The sequence below is a fragment of the Cnephaeus nilssonii genome (assembly GCF_951640355.1).
Source record: "Cnephaeus nilssonii genome assembly, chromosome: 7".
NCBI classification, from domain to species: domain Eukaryota; kingdom Metazoa; phylum Chordata; class Mammalia; order Chiroptera; family Vespertilionidae; genus Cnephaeus; species Cnephaeus nilssonii.
The window spans coordinates 16,614,547-16,639,188 of NC_137078.1; the positions used below are offsets into that span (position 1 = coordinate 16,614,547).

At 37.3% G+C, this 24,642-nt stretch overlaps 1 protein-coding gene across 1 annotated transcript in view; it reads right to left on the reverse strand.

Moving 5' to 3' along the window:
* Positions 1-6,604: 6,604 nt before the first annotated feature.
* BLOC1S5 (biogenesis of lysosomal organelles complex 1 subunit 5) overlaps positions 6,605-24,642 on the reverse strand; it is a 60,075-nt gene continuing 42,037 nt past the window's right edge. Inside the window, exon 5 of the mRNA XM_079776847.1 lies at positions 6,605-11,855. Coding sequence (XP_079632973.1) covers positions 11,676-11,855 — 180 coding nt within the window. The 3' untranslated portion in view covers positions 6,605-11,675. The remainder of the gene's footprint in view (positions 11,856-24,642) is intronic.

The window sequence follows — 24,642 nt, forward strand, 5'->3', positions numbered from 1 at the left end:
AAATAATTATAAAGCCTTTGGGGAATATTAAGAATAATCTATTATAAAATATATTTTCTATATTGGTAACTTCAAATATTTTGGCTGAATTAATGTTTAAAATATTTTTCTGATATTTTTTTTTTCCCTGAGATAAAGACTTACAGTTCCACATGGCAAAAAAGAGCCCCTAGGGTAAAATTTAAGGAAAAGCAGTCATTATGCTAAATTCCAAAGCTATAAAGCCCTCTGCCTTTTAATTTGCAATGCCAACCAGAGTCCAATGTATTAAAACACATATACAGGATGTGGCAAAAGTAGACTTACAGTTATTCATATTGATAATTAAGACAATTAATACAAAAATAAACTCCGTGTTGTGCATGCTTACAACTGTAAACCTAATTTTGCTCCACCCTGTATATTAGAAAACTGTTTAAAAGTAAATGGAAGTGTTCAGATAGATAGTTTACGTGTTAAAGGAGCAAAGTAGAGAATTCCTGATGTGGCTGGGAGGCATTTGTGACTCCTCCGTATTTTCATGTACTTTGGGTTTAATACCTAGTACTCCTACCTACACATCAATAATAAATATCTGGGCATTTTCATAAACCACAATAATGTTCTAAAAAGAAGAAAACAAAAGGAAACCAAAATGAACTATTCAGATAAGAGTTATGCAGGTTTAGAAAACTACAGTAATCTTATTTGCTTTCTTTCTTTTAAAAAATATTTTTTAATTGATTTCAGAGAGAGGAAGGGAAGAGGGACAGAAACATTAATGATAGAATCATTAATCGGCTGCCTCTTGCAGAACCCCTACTTGGGATTGAGCTCGCAAACCATGCACGTGCCCTGACCAGGAATTGAACTGTGACCTCCTGGTTCATGGGTCAACACTCAACTACTGAGCCACACCAGCCACAACAGTTTTTGTTGTTGTTAATCCTCACCCAAAGGTATTTTTTCCGTTGATTTTTTTAGACAGAGTGGAAAGGAGGGGGAGAGACAGAGTGAGAAACATCAAGGTAACACATCCATTGGTTGCCTCCTGCACACGCCCCGACCAGGGCGGGGATCTGAGCCTGCAACTGAGGTATGTGCACTTGACCTGAATTGAACCCAGGATCCTTCAGTCCATGGGCCGACACTTCAACCACTGTGCCAAACTGGCTAGGGCTTGGGCAATCTTATTTGCTTTCATTAGCTCACAAGTAGTAAAAAGTATCCATAGAAGATATAGAAACAATCAAATTAGTTCACAGGTAGTAATAAGAAACAACCAAATAGAAAATATATAGCACAATATTTGAAAGAAAAGGTATCATCTTTTATACTAGAACTAGTGGCCCGGTGCACGAAATTCATGCACATTAAAAGGGAATTAGAGGAAATATTTTAATATTGCTATTTGCCCTTTCTCTATAATAGAAGTGTGAGAGATAAAAGGAAATGAGTACAATGTATATGAAAATAATACATAATTTTATTAATAAATAACAAAATGATATAACAATAACAAACTCATAATATAAAAACAACATTGATGAAAATAATGAGTGATAAAGTGATTAAACTTATTCTAATATCTCCCTGTATACCACATTAAGAGTGAAAACACTTTCAGAGTGCTTGACTAATTTCCCTTGAGATAAAGTATTTACAACTTTAACTTTAATGTCACATGCTCTTCGAACTCGAGAGAAAGCAACATATAACTGACCATGTGCAAAAACAGGTTCAGGTAGGAATATTCCTACTCTGTCTAGAGTTTGTCCTTGTGATTTATTAATAGTCATCGCAAATGCTGGCATCACGGGAAACTGTCGTCGAATCAATTTAAATGGGAGGCCAGTGTCAGATGGGAAAAAATCAATTCTTGGAATCAGAACAACCTCTCCCTCTGCAGATCCTGTTAATACTTCAGCTTTGATAATGTTAGGTCGTAATCTTTTGATAATAAATCTGGTACCATTACAAAGACCCCATTTACTATTAAGATTTCTCAATAGCATGATGATTGCACCCACTTTCAATTTTAATTTATGGCACGGCATTACTGAAGGAGTAATACTATTAAGAAATTCAATGAGAAAATTTTCCTTTTCAGCATCATCTGTGGAGTCAATGGAATCATCACTCAAATATGTGTGAAAATCTCCATCAAGTATATCCAAAATTTCTTCACTTAATTTTTGAACGTGCTCATTTTTTGGACAAAGAATTGCACGTTTAGATATATTTTTAATATTATCTATAGATATACTATTTCCAAAGGTGGCTTAATAATAGATCCATTACAAATCATTTCATGGGGAATTTCAATAATATCCATTCCTAAATGGAAACTGCTATCAAGTTTGCCATCTCCAAGTTTTACTAACCATTCACTATAAGCAGAATCCTCTGAGTTCATATTTGTTGTAAGAGACAACTTTCTGAAACATCCCCAAACATCACATTACTTTAAACTTGTTTGTACTATGGCTGATCGCATAGCATGCGGCACAATACTGAGACACTGCCGAAAATCTCCTCCAAGAAGGAGAACTTTCCCACCAAATGCAACATTCAAATTCATAATTTCTCTTAGTAATCTGTCTATGGCGTTTATAGCATGACTGGATGCCATGGTGCATTCATCAATAATAAGAAGTTGGGCCTTTTTAATGGTTTTAGCAACTTCGCTCTTTATATCGAGTCTAGAAATTAAAGTTTCATTTAATGGAATTGGTAATTTATATTGGGAATGAAAGGTTCTTCCACCGAGAAGTAAATTTGCAGCAATTCCTGTAGAGGCTGTGGGTAAAACAGTACCACCACGACCTCTAATATAATGTATTAAAACTTTATACAGATATGTTTTTCCACTACCATCCAAGAAAAAGCATTTGGGGTGTACAGTTTGATCTTCGATGGCTGAAGTTATAGTCTGAAAGGCTGCCAACTGTTCATCATTCAGAGAATTTATCAAAACTTCTGCCTGTTGTCGTTCGTTCGATTCATCACATGTATTTGCATTCATTAATAAAGGATAGTCCGGAAGTTTGAAATGTGAACATTTCATTCCATGCAATGTGAATACCTCCTGAATTTCATTAAGGGCATGCATTTCACAGTTCACACAGGCACCTTCTCTTCGGTGCAATTTCCAACAGAAATCTTCAATAAAATGAGATTTATTCTCATCCCATAATTTGTCTGCAGCAGAAGGACATCCAAACACACATATGTATGCAAAAAGTTGCTGTAGTTGTTTGGGCATATTAAGGACGATTGCATCGTCAATCGTATCTTTCCAGATAGTGTCGTCAAGTAATAATCCTCGGTTTATTAGCAGCTTCATGAAATGTATCATAAGTTACACCTTCTACAGTTTGCAGATCCTCAAAACTTATCGCACCTTTTACATGCAGAAGCGAAAGTCTAAGGTATTATCGTTCTGGTTCTCTGAAGCTCACAGTGAACAGTCTACCTAATACTTTATTCCCACCCTCTCGGTGTTTTGTCCACAAAGAATTATTAAACACATAATGCCATGGAATCTCCCAATAATAATAATTACGTGCATCAGAGTCTTCTCTATTCAATAAGAAACAAGACATCAAAGTTGAGTTATGTCTTTTAGCCCTATCTAAAACTTCAGCAAAATCATCGGCATGAAAATACAAATTCTGATCGTTTGGCAAATGAAAAGCTAATCTTGTGATTGCATGAGATTGGTCATGCATTCGCATTCCAAAAAGTCTCCAAACAGCCTCAGGAGCGCTCACATACCTGGAGTCAATGAAGTCCTGTACTTCATCATGATTGATAATATTTTTTTCAGAAATTTGAATATTTGCACAATCATGACCTTTATAGATGTATTTAAATAGATATTTGACACTTCTAATTGATGCAGAGACTTCAACATTTATATGACAGTTATATTTGAGGCACAAATACGGGTTATAAGGGACAATACAAGTATTATCGACAATTTTATTTCCAATAGAAATGGTACTACCAGATCTTCGTTTGTATTTGGGATATCCATCAATATTTCCAATGGTCACATTTTGAAATTCTTTTGGATATCCCTTTGAACATTTTCCATTTTCCATACATGGACTATTTGGATTTTGTATTCCACATGGTCCATGTACCATATTTGATTTTACAATTTGAAAAAGTCGAGGACACTGGTCCTCATCTGGAATTTCTGCCTTAACTATACGGTCAATGTCATTTTTTGAACGTAATTTGGATTCACTATCTAATATCAATAATATGTGAGCGTGAGGCAGTCCTCTTTTCTGAAATTCAATGACATGAATCTTAGCTATTACTTTGCCAAATAAATGGAATCTGCATAAATCATTTAAAAGAGCGTTCAGCTTAATATTAAAAACTCTGGCTAACAAGTCAGGTCTGTTTTCAACTTTTTGCCAGCGTTGTAGATTGTTTGTAATATCTGCCCATTTAGGGTTGCATGTCATGGTTATAAATAAATCGGGCTTGCCATACTTTGTTACAATTGCCATAGCATCCGGATATCGCTGTTGCATATTTCTGGGACTACCCTCAAAAGATGATGGGAGTATTATCATTTTACCAATTGGTACATTGTCATTTTCAGATCTAGATTTGAGATAATCCATCAAACCACTATATTTTTCAACTCTCAACTTAGATTGGTTTGCTTTAATGAAATTTATCCGATTTGCCTCCATTTTTGAATATGAATCCACAATAAACTGTTGAGTTAATTTTCCTGCATTTAAAATAGGATTGAACGTGTCCCTCACAGAGAGATGAAATCCATAATACTGCATTTGTGTGACTCGTGTCCTTACATTTTGTCTAGTATTATTGTTGAGTACACTGTTGTCTTTGAGTCTTAATGCAATATCTGTTCCCCAGCCTTTTTCACCATGTGGAAAAAGAATAGGATATGTCATTGCATCTAATGTAGGAAACAGGATACTGATTTATTTCATTTCAGTGGCACTTGGATTATTGGGATCCGGTTTACAATGAATGAGCAAGTCCCTTTCAAAAGGAGGTTCTCCATCTTCATTTCTGAATATGACAGCAACCTCAGTTACACAGGGAGAATTATATCTACCTGGGTCACTGTTATGATCATATTTAATTGCCATAGTTACTTCTGTGGGAGCTATACCTTTTGCTGCTGCTTCAGATTGGGCTTCTTTTTCTACCTCATGTAGCATTTTGTACGATTTTGTTAATTCATTTATTTCATGCATGAGGTTATTGATGTTGATCATGAGTCTTTCTGAGCAGCCCTGGTTCTCGGGCATTGCTAATAGTTTACTTGTAGCTTCGGCTGTATCCAAAATATAGAGTTGAGCAAACTTCCGAGAAACACCATCTGAAGGATGTAAAGTTCCAGTATGGTGATAAACTTGTCCGTGTATTCTAAAACAGTATGGCCCATACCCTGATGGCGATGCAATATTTGCACCCTAGGAAGCAAAAGCAAAAGAACTATTTATGGATCGAATATTTTCCATGAAATTTTTACTGTCAGAATCTTCGTTTGTCATTAATCTTTTAAAATATGCCAGGTGTTCTGGAAAATGTATATCATTTGGACAGACTTTCCCTTTGCTACAACATCGAGTAAATTTCCCATCGGATGGTTTTTCATCAAGAGAAATTTAGTGATAGGCAAAATTCACATCTAACAGTCATTCCACCACAACTATGTTCGAAAATTGCATCCTCATGTACTCCATTATTGCTGAGAAGGCAGTTCCTACAGTATTGCTAGTACTTGTTGATGACTGTTCTCTAGACTTCTGTCTTCGCCACCACCTTCTTTCAACTTCATAGGAACGTTGGTCTTGAGACATTTTCTGTCGAAGATGCCGGTGTTTTTTGGCTTCAGAGCGATGTTTTTCCAATAGCTGCTCTTCAGATACATTCTGTCATAGGCGTCACCTTCTTTCAAGATCAGATGCCCTTTGCTCTTCAGACATTTTCTGTTGATAACGTCGGCATCTTTCTGCTGCAGAGCTACGTTGTATCAACAGTTTTTCTTTGGACATAGTCCCACCTCTCTACTGCCACGGTCTGAGATACAGGTGAATGAGTCTTAACTGTCAGGCCTTTGAGCTGTGTGACCAACAGCTGGTTCTGGCCGTTTCTGTGGGGGTGGGACTTCCTCCTACTGGTTGTCAGTTTCCACAGCTGGGATGTGGAAGCTGGGGCTCCAGAGGGAGCAATGCCCTCTAAGCTGCCAGCTTTCTCCCTCTGCTCGAGCCCACAGGCGGGCGTTGGCAGAAGTTGCCCAGGTCCCATTGGCTTGGACCTCACCAGCAGTGTGTGGCACTGCCTCACGCTGCCAGCCTGGGTCCGCGATCCGGGCAAGCACCGGCCTAGGGCTTTGCCCCCCGCTGCTTGCCCAGGCCCCCATTGTAGCTTGGAACAGGCAGGCAGTGTGATGGCTTGGATCAGGCCAGTGGCTAGGGCGCTGACCCACGCCGCCTGCCCTGGTCCATGATTGGGGCATGGCTTGGGTCCCGCCTGCCGCGGCAGGCACTGCGGAGCTTGGCTTGAGTCAGCGGGTCCGCGAATGGGCTGTAGCTTGGGTACCGCCTGAGGCGGTGGGCACTACGGAGCTTGGCTTGAGTCAGCGCCTGCCAGTCCCGGTCCGTGATCGGGCCTTGGCATGGGTCCCGCTGGCGGCAGCAGGCGCTGCCTCCTCCCACGCCCGCCATCTTTGCTGTGCTAATTTGCATAGCACCCCTGATTGGCTGTGGGCATAGCGAAGGTATGGTCAATTTGCATATTTGTCTATTATTAGGTAGGATATGGTCATATTCTTGGGAGAAATATTAATATAATAAAATCAACATATACTTGTCTAACATGCCATTTCTATACAGAGAAATCTCACTAGCTGCTGAATACCAAAAAGGCTAGAATAAAATTTAAAACCAAATAAAGATAAGGAAAAAGTGAAATTCTATAGGGTAATTTAGCTCCGGAACTTGCAATTGTCCTAAAGGCATCTCTGTCTCCCTGCAGCCAGAAGGACCCCAGTCTTAAGGAGCTATGCCTGTATGGGGGACTAGAATCATGGTCTGGGGCTGTATTAGTCTGCTCTGGCTGCCATAGTAAAATATCACAGATGGAATAGCATAAACAAATATTTATTTTCTCTAGTTCTGGAGGAAAGAAGTCCAACAATCAAGCTGTCAGAAAATTCCATTTCTGGTGAGGCCTCTCTTCCTGGTTTGCAGATGGCCACCTTTTTGCTGTGTCATGCAACCTTTCCCCTGAGTGTGTGTAGAGAGTGCTCTGTTGTCTCTTCCTCTCATAAGGACACCAGTACTAACAGATTAGGGCCCCACCCTTATTACCTCATTTAACCTAATTACCTCCTTAAAGGCCCTATCTCCAAATGTAGTCACATTGGGGTTAGGGCTTTGACATATACATCTGGAGGGACAGAATTCAGTTCATAACAGGGACTGAGGTGGATGAGCAACAGGATTGGGGAATCTCCATAGGGAACCACTTTCAGTGAGTGAACTACGAAACCACCTAAAGTTTCTCTTCTTTCCTTGAAGTAGAGCTTTGAAGGGGGAAACAGTCTCCTCTAGGAATGCCATTCACGGCCCAACACTATGTTTAAGGATGAAATTCACACTACTTCTAAGTGTGTGTGAGAGTGCATGTGCATGTGCTAAAGAACAGGGGAGGGTGAGGCGGGAACCCAAGGTGAACATTGACTTTGAAGTGGCTCAGGGTTAGCAGTGTCACAAGAAACAAACCAGTGGTTCTAGAAAGAGAAATCTTCTCTGAAGAAGCATACTTTAAACAAAAGATTCTCTAAAATCAAGTAAAGAGGAATATGAACTCACAGTCAAAATCACTGATCACATTAGAAAACAAATCACCATAAACTTGTTGCGGAAAAAACAGCAAATGACAAATTGTAGAGTCAGATCCACAAAAAAAGTACATTTAATATGTTTAAGGAAAAGAAAAAGAGTGAATAGTGGAACTATCCCAAATGACGAGGAAAGTCTGAGAAAGAACCAAACAACACTCTGGAAATGAAAGAAAAAACACACAACCATAATTTAAAAAATGATAGGTTAAGTAGGTTAGAAACAGTGAGAAGACAGAATGAGTGAAGTGAGCAACAGAGTTAAAGAAACTATCCAGAATTTACATGCATGGTCAAAATTCCACACAGAGAAAGAGACAGAAAATATGAATCAGAGATACAGAGAACAGAGTGAGACAGTAAAACGTAAGTCTAATTTGATACCCAAAAGGAGAGAATAGACAGAATGAAGGAAGTACAATAGTTAAAGAGATAAAGGTTGAGAATTTCTAGAATTTATGAAAGATACAAATTCGTAGATTCAAGAAGCTCAATGAATCTGAACAGGATAATCTTAAATACTGAGAAAAAATGACTGTCAACCCAGCTAACTTTCAGGGATAATGAAATGATAAACTTGTAGGTAAGTCTAAATAAATATTGACTGCATAATTATTTTTGGAGTTAAATTGAGATAAAATAAACTTTAGATGCTAATTTATAAGTTGAGGGTGGGGGGAATCAGACTTTGTTCAAAAATCTCTTATGTTTAGAAAGAAAAGATTTTATGCTAACTATGCAAATTAAATTGGTAAGCACTAAAAGATAAAAATTGAGTTTTTTTACCTTCTAAAATAGTAGAGAAAAAGTAAATGGAAAAACAAAACACAACTTAACCTGAAAGAAGGCAAAAAACCCCAAAGCACCCCACAAGGGCAGTAAGGTAACAGAAAAAGTGTTACAAAAATTATAATAAGATGATATAAGTAAACCCTAATATAGTAGTAAGTTCAATAAATATAGATTGATTAAACTCTCCAGGTAAAAGATAACCAGATAAAAAGAAAGAAAAATTACAGTTTTTAAGAGGCACATCTAAAACATAATAGAAAGGTCCAATAGAAGGATAAAGAAATATATACCATACAAATACTAACCAGCTGGTGTGGCCTATATATTTGTTAAAGCACAGATTTTTAAAGCAATGTAGAATGAAATAAAAACATTATTAGGAATAGAGGTCATGACTATAAATATAAGACTAGATTCTAAACTTGGAAGATAATTCTAAATTTGTATGTACTTAATAACTAAGCTTCAAAATATACAAAACAAAAACTGACAAAATTACAGGGAGAAATAAAAAAAAATTTCAACACATCTTACAATCTGAGTGATCAAACAGGAGGAAAAACAACAGTGAAATGAAGACAATTTGAACAACACAATTAACAAGTTTGGTCTAACAGACACCCAACAACTGGAAAATAGGCAGACTTTCAAGCACTAAGAAAACATTTACAAAACTAACCAGATTTAGGTCCTAAGGAAAATAACAAATTTTGCCATATCAACTTTATAGAGACCAATCTCTGACCACAATCCAATTAAAGCAGATATCAGTAATGAGAACAGAATTTAAAAATCTATAAGTTAGAAAATGAAACAAAAGTAACACATATGTAAGTAAAAAAAGAATCATTATGAAAAATAGAAAACACTTAGAACTTTAAAAAGTAAGTATTTCTATAGCACTTAAGCATTATTCAAAAGAAAATCATCGTGTGAGCTATACAGAACCCCTCTTATCTCTGCTCAACGGCATAGACAGCAAAAATGTTGTAAATTATGTAATTACCATATAAAAGTTAATATATATGTATAATACATATAAAAAGTGATTTGGAGATCAAGAAATATAAATGAAAGTGCTCACTACCAGAGTATTAAAAGGGAGGCAAACCAACCATCTTTTTTAGAAGTTATACTGAATAGCTAAAGAAAGAAGTTAGTATCTTAAATGTTTAAAGATCAAAAAGCCAATTATTTCATTTTGGTTTAAGAAGTCCCTTAGATCCTTATATAATATATACAAACTCATATGGTAAAGTATTTATTATTCCTATGAGATGGACATACACTATCAGAAATCCTTATTGCACCAGTTGAGTAACCACAGTTAAGAGTACATTCCTGCTCACACACAGTCCTGATCTCTTGGTTATAGCGTCTGTTCAATGGTGCACTGGCAATTAATAGCATTCCAAAAACTGCCTACAGTACAAAGGGAATTTTCATTTAAGGCTCCCCTCGCTTTTCATGTGTGGGATATTTTTGAAAAGTATGTGTTTTTTTCCATCCACTGAAAGAGAATTAAGAAAATTCCAACATGCCTCTGTGTCAGCAAGAGCCCTTTTGAGTCCAGGTACCAGAGGATGATTGATGAGCCTGTCAAGCCTACAGTAGCAGACAGAGAAAGTTGGCACAAGTTCAGTGTTATTGAAAGAAATCTCAAATACTTATTTCATCTCCTCTATTAACTTTAATCACATTTTCAACATGCAGCCAAGAATGCAGCTTTGACAGTATGCCATAAATTTACACAAGCCAGCATTGTCACTTTCTGCACTGGTAAGACTGAGATACATGAGAGAGTTGGATATGTTCTTTCTGTGCCTTTCTTTATTGAAGGGCAATAAAAAACATTTGAAAGATTTATCCATACCTCAAATTCATTTGCTATAAACCTCTTGAAATATTGCATTTAATTTTGCTTTGTTTATGGCAAATAAAAAATAACTTAGTTCCTCAATTACACTGTTAAATGCAGATTTTTAAAGATCACAGTGATGACTGAGTTGGTACATGTTTCATCACATTACACCTGCTTATGAGAACAGACGCTAAACACTAAAAAGGATTTACATTTAACATGGATTATTTGCCATGAGGGCAAATACTTCTGGCATATTCTGAGCCAGAATAATTGTATGGTTCCAGAGGAACTCCTTACAGATTTTGCTGATTACTCATTACACAGTTGAAACATATTTAGAGATTATTTGTCTTACAAAGCTCACCCACAGCAAAAGAGACACAAAAATGAGGTAAATACTATGGGCAAGATTATGGTTCTTGGAAAGGCTAAAAGTCAAACTATATTTTTGGTAAGCTTTTCCTTCAAAGCATGTTTTAAAAGCTGAAAGTATGAAGTGCTGGAAGGCCACAAAACTTAATAAGTGTGTCTTGTCAGCAGTGAAACACATGGCATTATGCTGCACTGCAGACTCTGTAACCTTTCAGCAGTTCAATGACCAACATGACCACCTTTGCTACAGTAGAGAGTGTTTTACTCTCACCTCTCTTAAAGGTGATCTCTGTTCCAAGGACCATTGTTTTTGTCTACATTACTCATGGAATAACACTCTACACATTCTTCTAATAGCCAAGGAGGCTAAAGCAGGCAACTATTACATCTGCTTTCTAAGCCACAATAATAAACTAATGTTAACCCCGTATAAGAATGAATTATTTTTCTAAGAGGTCTATACTTACAGTTCTCTGAGATAATCAATAAAACAGAAGACCAATTCTGATTAACAAAAAGTAAATTTATCCAATTTTTCTTCCTACTCTTGCCCAAATAATCATATATAGGCACTTAAACAGGAAAGATATAGCACTCTTCTTCCACTAAACATTTAATTAGTACTCCAGTACAAGTTTCTTTCTCCTGATATGAGTGCCACTAAATATATTGCTAAGCTTGAAGCAGAGGCTAAATGGTTTGATGAGAATAGTTAGTTCTTTGGGGGAATTCAATGCTTTCACACTGTTGTGGTTCAGGTTCTTAAAAGGTTGAAAATTTTCCTAGGTCCTTCTCCATCTCAGCATATTGTTCTTTAAGCCTCTCCACAGCTCTTCTGTGCTCTTCATCCACTTCAGCCTGTTTGCTGTGTTGTTCTTTCATGAAATCTTCCCACTGGATTATATGCTGGTTTTCACTAGCTATTAAATGGTCATTATAAATCTGAGGAAAGAAAATTTGAAAGTCTTGTGACATTTTCCAGACAATTATTTTTCTATGCAGAAGAGACAAACATAACTTTAACTCTTGATATGTGGTTACTATAGCAACTACATCTTGAAAATCACAATGATAAAACTGCATTATAGTTTTAATGTCCAACAAGAACATGACATATTAGAAACTTACTATGATTGAACATGGGTATCCACATTGCCAAAATTTCAAAAATGTCTAGTATTGTTAAATGACAAAATCAAATACAATTCAAGTAAATTTTCATACCTCTATTTCTCCTCAAATCCCATTTAACTGCATATAACTTCTAAATCAAGCTTAAAGAATATATGCCAAAAATGATTATTATAAGAAATTAAAATGTATGTCTTACACAAAATATATTTTAGATGCATTAAAAATAATTATGCATTGTTAGCCACTCAAGAAATCTCTTCTGGTTCAGTTCCATTCCTTAAAGCAAACAAACTCCAAAAGCATCTGTTGTCAAATATCTGGAGATGCTCCTTAATATTTCTATATGAGAATAAAACTTTTGCTTTTGAGTACCACAACAATAGAGATAAAACAATGTATAAGTAAAAAAGGCATAAATTTAGTATAATTTAAATTATTATCTTTGAATATGGACAACAATGAGCTAAAGAGAAAAAGAGAGCATGAAAAATAACTATATCTCTGCCTCAAATATTCTACACACATCTTTAGCAGTTAAGTTTTGAGACAAGCTAAGTCCTATTCAACAAACAAGCAAAATGTGATGAAGCAAACCATAGAGACCTACAAAACACCTAAAGCCATTACTAATTCCAGCACGCTAATGTAGACACCTGGTGTACTTACGTACTGGTAGCTCAGCTGCTGGAAGAGAGCTAAGGGAAAAGATAAAACCAGGTTTTCATGTGGCCCATAAAGTCCTTGCTGCCTTACTTTCTCTCTTATCTGGGACATGATGAGAAGCAGGAAGAAGAGCTGGATAAGCCATCATGCTCTAAGTACTTATGAAATGCATATTTCTGTTAGCTGTTTTGTGTATCTTATCTACTTCTATAAACCTCTCTTACAAGGTTACATTATTCTTATTTTACACACGAAGAAATAAAGGCTTAAGGACACTAAATTTACTTCTCCATGGTCACTCAGCTATGAAGTTGCAGAGTCTAACTTAAGTCTTTTTAACACCTATGTCTTTTCTATCACAAAATGCAAATCAGATCTTTCCAGAGGAAATTCTACATAGGTAGCTAAAAGTCTCTTTCACTAGACCAAATGAAAAAGGCTATTGCAAGAGCTTTTTCTGCCAATCCTATGTGAAGTTCCTCAGCACAGAGGCTTCTCAAGTAAAAAGAGAGTGAGGGCCTGAAGTTTGAGTTATAGTAAAACATTAGACTAAAATATGTCCCATAGACTTTTGGAATTTAAATAGGTATTACAGTGGTGAGGAGAAAAGGTTAAGGAGGGTTTTACAGATCCAATAAAGTTGGGAAGCAGGTTAAACAAAATTCAAAACATTACTTTTTAACTTTTTAGCCTCATGGATTGTAATTGTCCAAAAGATGTATAAAATAAATTATTTTCATAGAACTTTTGCACAAACTATTAAATGAGAAAAGCCATTAGACTAAAAAGAAAAGACAAACACAAATTTTCTCAAAATGGTATCTTGTTTTAGCTGTAAATTAATTTTTAATAAATATAGAGAACATCAACATCCAAGCTCAGATGTTATTTAAAAGTTTATTATTTTATTTTTAATCGAAACACCATAATTGGCTCATCTGACCCTGTGATTTGGACCTGGTTCCACTTCCCACCAGGCAGCTCAACGGAGAAAGATGAAGATTTGGGAGGCAATAAACCTTGCTTCAAATTCTGGTTCACTTATTACCAGTTTTATGATGCTGAGCAAGTTAAAAAGTTTCTTTAACTTTAAAATGAGGAAAACAACACTTTATATTCATAAATAATATTTGTAAAAATCAGAGGATTATAATACATGTCAAGTTCCTAGCTCAGTGCCTGTGGTGCTTAATAAAAGGTCAATATTATTATTATACAAAATCACAAGCACTCTGGCCAGTGTGATTCAGTTGGCTGGATGTTGTCCCATGCACCAAAAGGTTGCTGGTTTGATTCCAGGTCAGGGCACATGCCTGGGTTGCAGGCTCACTCCCCAGTAGGGGGTGTGCAGGAGGCAGCCCAATAGATGTTCCACTCTCATATCAATGTTTCTCTTTCTCTCTCCCTCTCCCTTCCCCTCTCTCTCTCTAAATACTCAATACATTTTTTAAAAACTCACAAGCATAGAATCTGGAAGGCATGTCACACTACTTTTTATCCTCTCCAAATTAAGTTTTTTTTGCTCTTTAACTGTAGTCATTTAATTTTAGTAATACTTTCTTGTAATAATTCGAACAAAAGAAGTAACTCAAATAAAAGTAAGTTTCCTCTTTCATTCCCATGTTCACTTCAATCCCCTTTGATGATTCCACTATATACTATTTTGCTATGTTGCCATAGTTCTATTCAAACAAATTCACATGAAGTCTTATAGAAATTGATAGTCCTCCCTCCCCCAACACATACACACCAAATCGTTTCCAAGTATTATCTTTTTTCCCTAGTATTATTAATAGTTTGATGGGTATTCAAAAGATTTTCTCCTATATTTATACAACCATATATTTTTTTTAACAACAAAATGAAGTCACATTACATATGGCGGTCTGCAGCTTCCTTTTTCCCCAGTAATGATATAATCGGTACTGGTGGCAGACCAACAACAGCAGGAGGGTGGGTGAGCTCTGCCCTGGGTGCAAGCAATCAGGGGGTGCAAGGTCTGTACAGAATTTAAATCAATTACACAAAGAGCTGAAAGACTGTCTTTTATTACCATCAGGCACTGGCAATACTGAACAATGTCAGTAATGAAATACCACTCCTAAACCCAAAATCTTTCTTTGGTCAGTCCTAAACAATTGCTGAGGTTGTTGAATTTTAACAATAGTATATGTTACAAATTAACACATTTTTATAGTTTAATCTTTAATAAATGTTGTAATCTACACTGGAGTTAATTTAGAGGACTCCGAGTTTAAATAGCCAGTCCTGGACAAAGGTGAAATCAGCTATACATGTTCATTTCAAATGTAAATTCCCAGTAGCTAAGAGTCATTTCAGTTTCTCTGGATGTTCAGCTCCTCCAACCTCTGGTCAAGTAAATATTCTTGCATTTAACCAATGATGGCAGAGCAACTGCTGAAATAAAACCCGGATTTAGTTCAAATCTATCATCTTACATTACCATACCATTTTTTGTACTTAAATTTGCATATGTTTTTATTTGTATTTACAATTTTTATAATGCACAGATATTGGGAGCCATTAGAATAATTTCCAAAGAAACAAAGACAGAATTGCAATTTCTGGATTTATTGTAAAATGTGATTTTTATGAATCTCTTCTAGACTTCATATGAAAAACTTTTTGAAATTTATAATAAACGTATTTTCAATCAACTATCAGTCAAGACAGATTGATAAATCTGATATACTATTTTAAATTGAATATGCAAAGATCAAATTTGATGAAGTCATTAATAAATCTGCTTAAGAATCAAAAGCAAACTATAACATTATCATTACTGTAACAGACCAATATGTAGGTAGATATGTTTTTTCCTCCTTTTTTCAAAAACTATATTAATGTACTTAAAATGATTACTCTCTTACTTTTTCCTTTTGCTGTTATAGCACTTTTTAAATTGTTTAGGTTTTTTAATGGTATAATTATGTACATTAAGTTAAAAAATACTATCTGCATTATTTTCTTATTATTCTTTAACATCAGGATTATTATTACAAATAATTTGTCGGGGAGGGGCTTAAAGATGATCTATTCTAGTGTCAAATATGATAGGGTATTATTTGACACTAGAATAGGATTATTATTACAAATAATTTGTCGGGGAGGGGCTTAAAGATGATCTATTCTAGTGTCAAATATGATAGGGATGCTCCTATGGACATCTTTCCAAGGTCACACAGTGAGAAAGGGGTAGAATCAATAGTAAAAATCTAGTTTTCTGCTCATTTTTGCTATATAATGCTGTTCAAACCAAACATTATGAGTCTTGAGGATTGGCTATGTTTTTAAAATGGCAAAAACGAATATGTATTTCACATTCCCATATCAAAAATAATTAAGAGATTTTAAAAAACACAATGTGAACCACTTAAGAGATATATATATATATATGGGACTGTAAAAATAAAAGTGGAACTAACTTTGGTCTAGTTTTTCTTTGTTTCTTCTAGCAAGTGATCATATAAAATCGTGTGGTATTAAAAATCAAATCACACAAGGAGTAGATGACTTTATTAGTGAATTCTACCAAACATTGCAAGTATTAACACAAATCCTTTTCAAACGATTCCCAAATAAATTAAAAAGGATAGAAGATTTAACTCATTCTATGAGGCCAGCACTGTGCTAATACTAACTGATACAACATATACCTCAACAAAAAACTAGCAAACTAAATTCAACAGTATATCAAAAGGATCAGATGTTATAATCAAGTAGGATTTGTTCCTGGAATTCAAGGATGGTTCAACACACGAGAATCAACTGATAAAAAACACTACATCAACAGAATGAAGAAAAAACACATAATCATCTCAATTGATATTGAAAACACATTTGACAAAATTCAATACTCTGACATGATAAAAACAACCCACAATCTAGTAATAGTAGGAAACTATCTCAACATAATAAAGGCAATATGTGAAAAACTCACAGCTAACATCATATCTGATGGTGAAAAACTGAAAGCTTTCCCTCCAATATCAGGAACAAGTATTCTGCTTTTTCTATTCAACATAGTATTTGAAGTCCTAACCAGAGCTATTAGGCAAGAAAATAAAAGGCATCCAAAATGGAAAGGAAGAAACAAAATTATCTGTATTCACAAACAACATGATTTATATGTCAATAATTGTAAGATTCCACAAAAAACTGCTAGAAATACTAAACAAATTGAGCAAATTTACAGGATACAAAATCAACATGGAAAGTTAGTTGCATTTCTATACCCTAACAAAGAACAATCCAAAAAAATTAAGAAAACAATTCCATTTATAATAGCATTGAAAAAGAATAAAATACTTAGAATAAATTCAATCAAGGAGGCAAAAGACTTGTATGCTAAAAACTACAAAACATTGTTGAAAGAAATTAAAGACACAAATCAATGGAAAGGCAACTCATACTCATGGGCTGGAAGATTTTATTTTGTTAAGATGTCAATACTATCCAAAGTGATCTATCCTCTCTAATAAAATGGTAATATGCAAATTAACCATCACTCTGCTACATAAGCCACACCCACCAGCCAAGCCATGCCCACCAGCCAATCAGGGTGAGTATGCAAATTAACCCCAATCCAAGATGGCTACAGCCACAGTGAGCAAGGTTTCCCAGGTAACAGAGGAAGCCAAGCTTTCCATAGCCGTTGCAGGCCTAAGCCTCCACTCAAGCTACAAAGTTTCAATTATAGAAGGTAAACAAATTCAAACAAATGGCGGCAGAATGGAGCTTGAGAGAGCAGGCCAGGGTTGCCGGCGGCAACAGGGGAAGCAAAGCTTTCCGCACACCCTGGCTGGGCTCACCCGCTTAAGGCTACAAAGTTTCAATTGTAGAAGGTGAATTAACTGCCACAGAAATGGCTGCCGGAGCCCCAGGCTTGGCTCCGCTCCAGGCTACAAAGTTTCAATTGTAGAAGGAAAATAAATTCCAAATACCAGGGCCTCCCCTTGGGTTGCCAGGGGGCGTGGCCGGCCTGCAAACCACCACAGGCCCCTTGCTCAGGCCGCCCCACACCCCAAGGGAACCCCCACCCTTATCTGTGACACCCTTCAGGGCAAACCAGCTGGCCCCCACCTGTGCACCAGGCCTCTATCCTATCTCATAAAAGAGTAATATACAGATTGATCATCACTGCAACACACAATATAGCTGCCCCCATGTGGACACAAGATGGCCACCACAAGATGGCCAGCAGGAGAGGGCAGTTGGGAGGCACCCGGCCTGCAAGGGAGGGCAGTTGTGAGGGACCAGGCCTGCAAGGGAGGGCAGTTGAGAGGGACCAGGCTTGCAAGGGAGGGCAGTTGGAGGTGATCAACCCTGCAGGAGAGGGCAGTTAGGGGTGACCAGGCTGGCAGAGGAGGGAAGTTGGGGGCAAACAGGCTGGCAGGAGAGTAGTTAAGCATCAACCAGGCTGGCAGCAGAGTGGTTAGGGGGTGATCAGGCTGGCAGGCAGAAGCAGTTAGGGGCAATCAGGAAGGCAGGCAGGCAAGCAGTTGGGAGCCAGCAGTCCTGGATTGTGAGAGGGATGTCCGACTGCCCGTTTAGGCCCGATCCTGGTGGGATCGGGCCTAAACGGGCCGTCAGACATCCCTCCAGCAGTCCCAGATTGGAGAGGGTACAGGCTGAGGGACAACCCCCTGCCGTGCACGAATTTCGTGCACCGGGCTTCTAGTAGATTTGATAAAATCCTTATTAAAATCCCAATGATGTTTTTTACAGAAACAGAAAAATCCATTCTAAAATGTATATGAAGTGACACCAAATAGTCAAAACAAAAACAATTCTTGGAAAAGAAGAACAAAATTGATGTCTCATACTGTGTTAACCATGTGTTCATGATGTTTTTATATCTGGGGTCTTGCTGACCCTGGAGAGACTGTCCCTTCCAGAGCTAACTTATTCCTAGAGACAGTAAACAACCACCCTGTGAGCATACCTTTTATATGCAAGCCAACCAATACAAAGCCCATACCCTAACTATGTTCTTTATTGGACTCGCACATTCTAGGCCACTATCTACCTACCCTAGGCCAGGTACCAGACAACTATGCTCTTATGCCCCAAAGCTTGATAAAATTATTCAAACTAGACAATCCTAAGCCTGATTAGCCTGCTTCACATGTAACTTCCTTTGGAAACCACATTAAAGCTCTTGCCCATGTTTTCCCCCCTTTCATTCTGCCTGACAAACCCTAGTGCTTTGCTACATGGTCCTGTGTGCACAGCATGCCCCCTCCTTTTAAGAACTATGAGTAACAAATTATCTTTATTGGAGATGGCAATCATCTCCAATCTGTTGACTTCACCAAATCTAAATAATAAAACCTACATTAAAAAACACATTTCCTAATTTCAAAACATACTGCAAAGCTACTGTAATCAGTGTGGTACTAGCATAAAGATAGACATTTAGACCAATGGAAAAGCCCTTTGTCCATTTTTTTATCAAATTGTTTTATTATTGTTGTTGTTATTGAGCTATATAGAAGTTTTTAAAATATATTTTGAATATTAACTCCTTATTAGATACATGATTTGCAAATATTTCTCATTTTCTGGGGATTGCCTTTTCACTCTGTTCATAATGTCGTTTGATGCACAAATGTTTTTAATTTTGATGAAGTAAAAACAAAAATTTATTTTTACTTTTGTTGCCTGTGCTTTTGGTGTCACAGCCAAGGAATCATTGCCAAATCCAATGTCATGAGGTTTCCCTGTTTTCTTCTAAGAATTTTATAGTTTTAGGTCTTTGTTCCATTTTGAAATAATTTTTGTATATGATACAAGGTAAGGGTCCAGTATCATTTTTTTGCATGTGGATATATAGTTTTCCCAGCACTACTTGTTGAAAAGATTGTCCTTTCGCTATTTAATGGTCTTGGCATATAAAGATTTAATACAATTCTCATCAAAATCCCAAAGGACATTTCTACAAAGAAGATATACAAATGTCCAAAAATCATAAGAAAAGATGTTCAACATCACTAATCATCAGGGAAATGCAAATCAAAACCACAATGAGATAGCCATCAGAATGGCTACTACGAAAAAACACACCAGAAAATAACAAGGATGTGGAGAAAATGGAACCCTTGCACACTGTGCTGGTCAGGAGATAAAATGGTGCAACTTCTGTGGTTCCTCAGAAAATTAAAAATAGAATTACCATATGATACAGTAAGTCCACTTCTGGTTATATATCCTAAAGAAAGAAAAGGAGGAATTTGAACTAATATCTGTTCACCCAAATTAATAGCAGTATTATTCACAATAGTCAAAAGGTAGAAGCAACCCAGTACCCATGGATAGATGAATGGATACACAAAATATATTCATCTTTAAAAAGGAATGAAATCCTGATACATGACACAACACAAATGAACCATGAAGACACTATATAACAGAAGCCAATCACAAAAAGATAAATGCTAAATGATTCCATTTAGAAGGAAACCTAGAGTGGTCAAATTTTGGAGACAGAAAGTGGAACGGCGGTTACCAGGGGTGAGGAGGGGAGAATGGGGCATTAGTGTTTAATGGGTACAGAGTCTCAGCTGGGAAAGATGAAAAAGTTCTGGAAATGGATGGTGGTGATTGTTGCAGAACAACGTGAATGTATTTTATGCTACAGAACTGCATGCTTAAACTGTTAAATTTTATGTTTGGTATATTTTATCACAATAAAAAAAATTCAAATCAGGTTTCAGAGGATTCTTCATAAATGAAACCAACTACATTCTTTATAAAGTGGATGCAACAGATTTTCTGAAGATACATTTAGAAAATGCCAAAAAGAAAATGAAGAGAAAGTTTGTTAATGAGCTACAACTGTGTACTAGGAGTAATTAGCTTTAATGGTTTTGTCTCTTTCTACAACAAAGTAAAAAATAGTAATAATAAACTGTCTTACATATATATTTCAATAGACGTAAATTTAAAGAGAAGCCAATCTTGAAGCCAAACCATTCTAGGACCAGGTCTAGAAATGAACTCTGGGACACATAATACATTTCTGCATGCTTTAGTCTAAGTCAGTGGTTCTCAACTGGGAATGGATTTTGATGCTTCTGTATCCCAGATTTCTGGTTATCATAGCATGGGTTAGGGGGAGGTGTTCCTGGCATATAATGGGTAAAGGCCAAGGATGCTGCAAACACCTTACAAAGCACAGGCCAGGCCCCCCCCCCCCCCCCGCCCCAAACAAAGAATTATTTGGTCCAAAATGTCAATAGTGTAGAGGTTGAGAAACCCTGGTCTCAGAGAAAACTCAGTCTAAAAGGCCCTATGGAACATCTGTCAGTAACACACATGCCATTAATTTTACATACGCCCGACACAAACAAATGAAAAAGTATTTACTTTGGTAAGAAGTGTCAGAATAACAACTGTCAGTAATGATTTTAAATAGAATATTACTTATTGATCTATTAACTCTGCATTTTCACACTCTATCAAGAACAATGTATAATCTATGCTATCTCACTGATCTCATAAAAATCATACTGGGATATAACTAAATCTAATAAATATTTGTGGACAAGATGAATCAAAGGATTCATGTTTACTTCATTACTATCTCTAGTTTGGTTGACTGTGGCTTCAAAAGTTGATACTTGTATATGGAAACCAAGTTTAAACTATTCACACATATTAACAAGCTCACTTCCCTTGATGGCATATTTTTAAGGGCCAGTGAATTTTATAGGCTACTTGTATTTTCTTTATTTTTTTGCTACTTGTATTTTCATTGCACTACTCTTATTGCTAGCATCCAAAATGCAACTTTGTATTAGTGAGTCGTTTTCAAGACATTTATTGTTCTTATAAATGTACTTTTAGATATCAATTGTGGGAAATGTGATTTGGATGAATGACGTTTATCATAATTTACTTCCCACAGAATTCCACAAATTGTCTTGACATAAAAGAATTAATGATTAATGGCAAGAGTCTATTTTATTCCATTACTACTCCCATCTTTCTTTGTTCTGAGAGCCATTCAAATACACAAAATGTAGCCAACAGTATAACTAAGGGCAACAATTAACATTAGATTACAAAATGCAGCTAGACGTCAATTTTGCTTTGTACATATTTGCTAGATGAGAAATTAAACTTTACCTCTATGTCTTTTATATATTTGTAGTGTTGAAACCTCTGTCATGTCAAAGTTTTGGCAAAAGCCAGATGATAGAAAAAATATATTCTTAAAGATACATATTTCAAATGTTTTGCTAACTACATAAACACTGAAAAAGAAATAAAGACTTAAGGTTCATTGCCTTGGAAGAGTATAAAGAATTTTTATTCATCTAGGAAAAGCACATCTTTGTGTGACTTATAGCTGGTTAATTTTATTACGTTATCTTGAGAAAAGAAAATACTCAGGATGGCTGATTATTCAAGTAGGTTTCACAGACTCCATATCAGTCCTTAGTGAAACACAACATTTCAGTACATTCTAAAATAGTAACTTTAATGTGTACTCTATAGATATTTCAGTAACGTTCTCTAACACAATACCTACCGAAATACATTTAAGACTAAAATATTCTAAGGGTTTTATTATTTCTTGAGGCTACTTTAAGAAAAAACAACCATTAGATAGTATTTTTTAATTCAGAAAGTCATGAATGGGTAGGATTTTCAAGGGCTTTGCCAACTCTAATAAGCCATAACAGGGCTCTTATGCACAAAGTGATTGCCTGCATCTTAAACAAATGATTGAACTGGCAGGGAAAGTGTGCCACCTTACATATGAACAGTGATATACAATTTGAAAAACCATTTCACATAAAACAAAAAATACAATCTATCAGGTAAGTAAAATATCCATCAAGTTAAGTAAAATAGGTATTTATTTTGCAGATGAAGCGCTTGAAGCTCAAGGCATTGTCCAAGAACATACAGCTAGCTAATAAAGAAAACAGCTAGAAATAGAAGACACCATATTTTCTTTTTTAACCAAATCTGGTCATTTCCCTACTTACATATAGTTAATACACCAAATGTGAAAAAAGTTCAAAGTGCCAAGAAGAACCATTCCAATTACAATTTAATTTTAGGTTAGTTCTGCTCAAGGATGAAAAGAATCGTCATTTTATCAGAATCATAACTACTCTGACGAAATCTTAGAAAGACCAATAACGCATGAGAGCATTTTCACATGAATCTGCTTAAATAACGCAGCAACATGTTCAACATGCATAGGACACCCTTTTTTAATTTTCATTGTGAAAGCCAAGAGAACTGCACATGTTACACCCAGGAATAGCCAGTGTTCTTCCAGAAAAAGTCTTTTTGCTTCTCAAACACAGAAATGCTCCTGGTGCCTTCAGTAACAACTTGTTTAGTAGAGCAATCAAGGTTCTCCACAATCATCCTCAGATATAACCCTTTAGATCAGGGTGGGGAATGTGCGGCCCACAGGCCATATGAGACCTGCAAAATCATTTGGTCTGGCCCTGCCAAGGCATTAGGGGTGAGTTAATTCAACGTTTGACCAAATATAGTAGGCTAATTTTAAAAATATATATTTGTATTGATTTCAGAGAGAAAGGGAGAGGGAGAGAAACATCGATGCTGAGAGAGAATCATTGATCTGCTGCCTTCAGCACACCCCCCATTGGGGATCAAGCATGCAACCTGGGCATGTGCCCTTGACAGGAATTGAACTGGGGACCTTTCAGTCTGCAGGCCGACACTCTATCCACTGAGCCAAACCGGCTAGGGCAAGCAGGCTAATTTTTAAGTTGATAACTTTGTATGGTCCGCAAGTTATGTTATAAATATCCAAATGGCACTTGGCAGAGAAAAGTTCCCCACCACGCTTTAGATAGTCCACATCCCAGCTCCGCAGACTACTGAATTCTAACATCTTTTGTCTTTTCTCACATGATATCTGTCACCTTATCATATTTTTCTTCCCATCTCCTGTCAAATGAATCCCAACTCATTGAGCAAGGTTGGCACGAATGCTAGCATCCTCCTAATAAATTACTCTTTTGCCAGATCCTACAAAGTTCCTTGTGACTGGACCACAGCTTTTACTTTATCCTACATTATATTAGTACTAGAGGCCTGGTGCACGAAAATTTCGTGCACGGTGTGTGTGTGTGTGTGTGTGTGTGTGTGTGTGTGTGTGTGTGTGTCCCACAGCCAAGACTGCACCCTCTTCAATCTGGGACATCCCTCTCACAATACAGGACTGTTGGCTCCCAACTGCTCGCCTGCCTGCCTGCCTGATTGCCCCAAACTGCTTCTGCCTGCCAGACTGATCACGCCCTAACCACTTCCTTGCCAACCTGATTGACGCCTAACTGCTCCCCTGCCGGCCCGATTGCCCCTAACTGCCCTCCCCTGCCGGCCTGGTCACCCCTAACTGCCCTCCCCTGCAGGGCTAGTCCTCCAAACAGCCCTCCCCTGCAGGCCCAGTCACCCCCAACTGCTCTCCCCTGCAGGCCTTGTCCCTCCCAACTGCCCTACCCTGCTGGTCCGGTCGCCCCCAACTACAGGCTTGGTTGCCTCCAACTGCCCTCCCCTGCAGGCCTGGTTGCCCCCAAATGCCCTCCCTTGCAGGTCTGGTCCCTCCCAACTGCCCTCCCCTGCAGTCCTGGTCCCCCCAATGGCCCTCCCCTGCAGGCCTGGGTCCCCCAACTGTCCTCCCCTGCAGGCCTGGTCCCCCCCACAACTGTCCTCCCCTGCAGGCCTGGTCACCCCCAACTACCCTCCCCTGCAGGCCTGACCAACTGCAACTGCCCTCCCTTGCAGGTCTGGTCCCTCCCAACTGCCCTCCCCTGCAGTCCTGGTCCCCCCAATGGCCCTCCTCTGCAGGCCTGGGTCCCCCCAACTGTCCTCCCCTGCAGGCCTGGTCCCCCCCCCAACTGTCCTCCCCTGCAGGCCT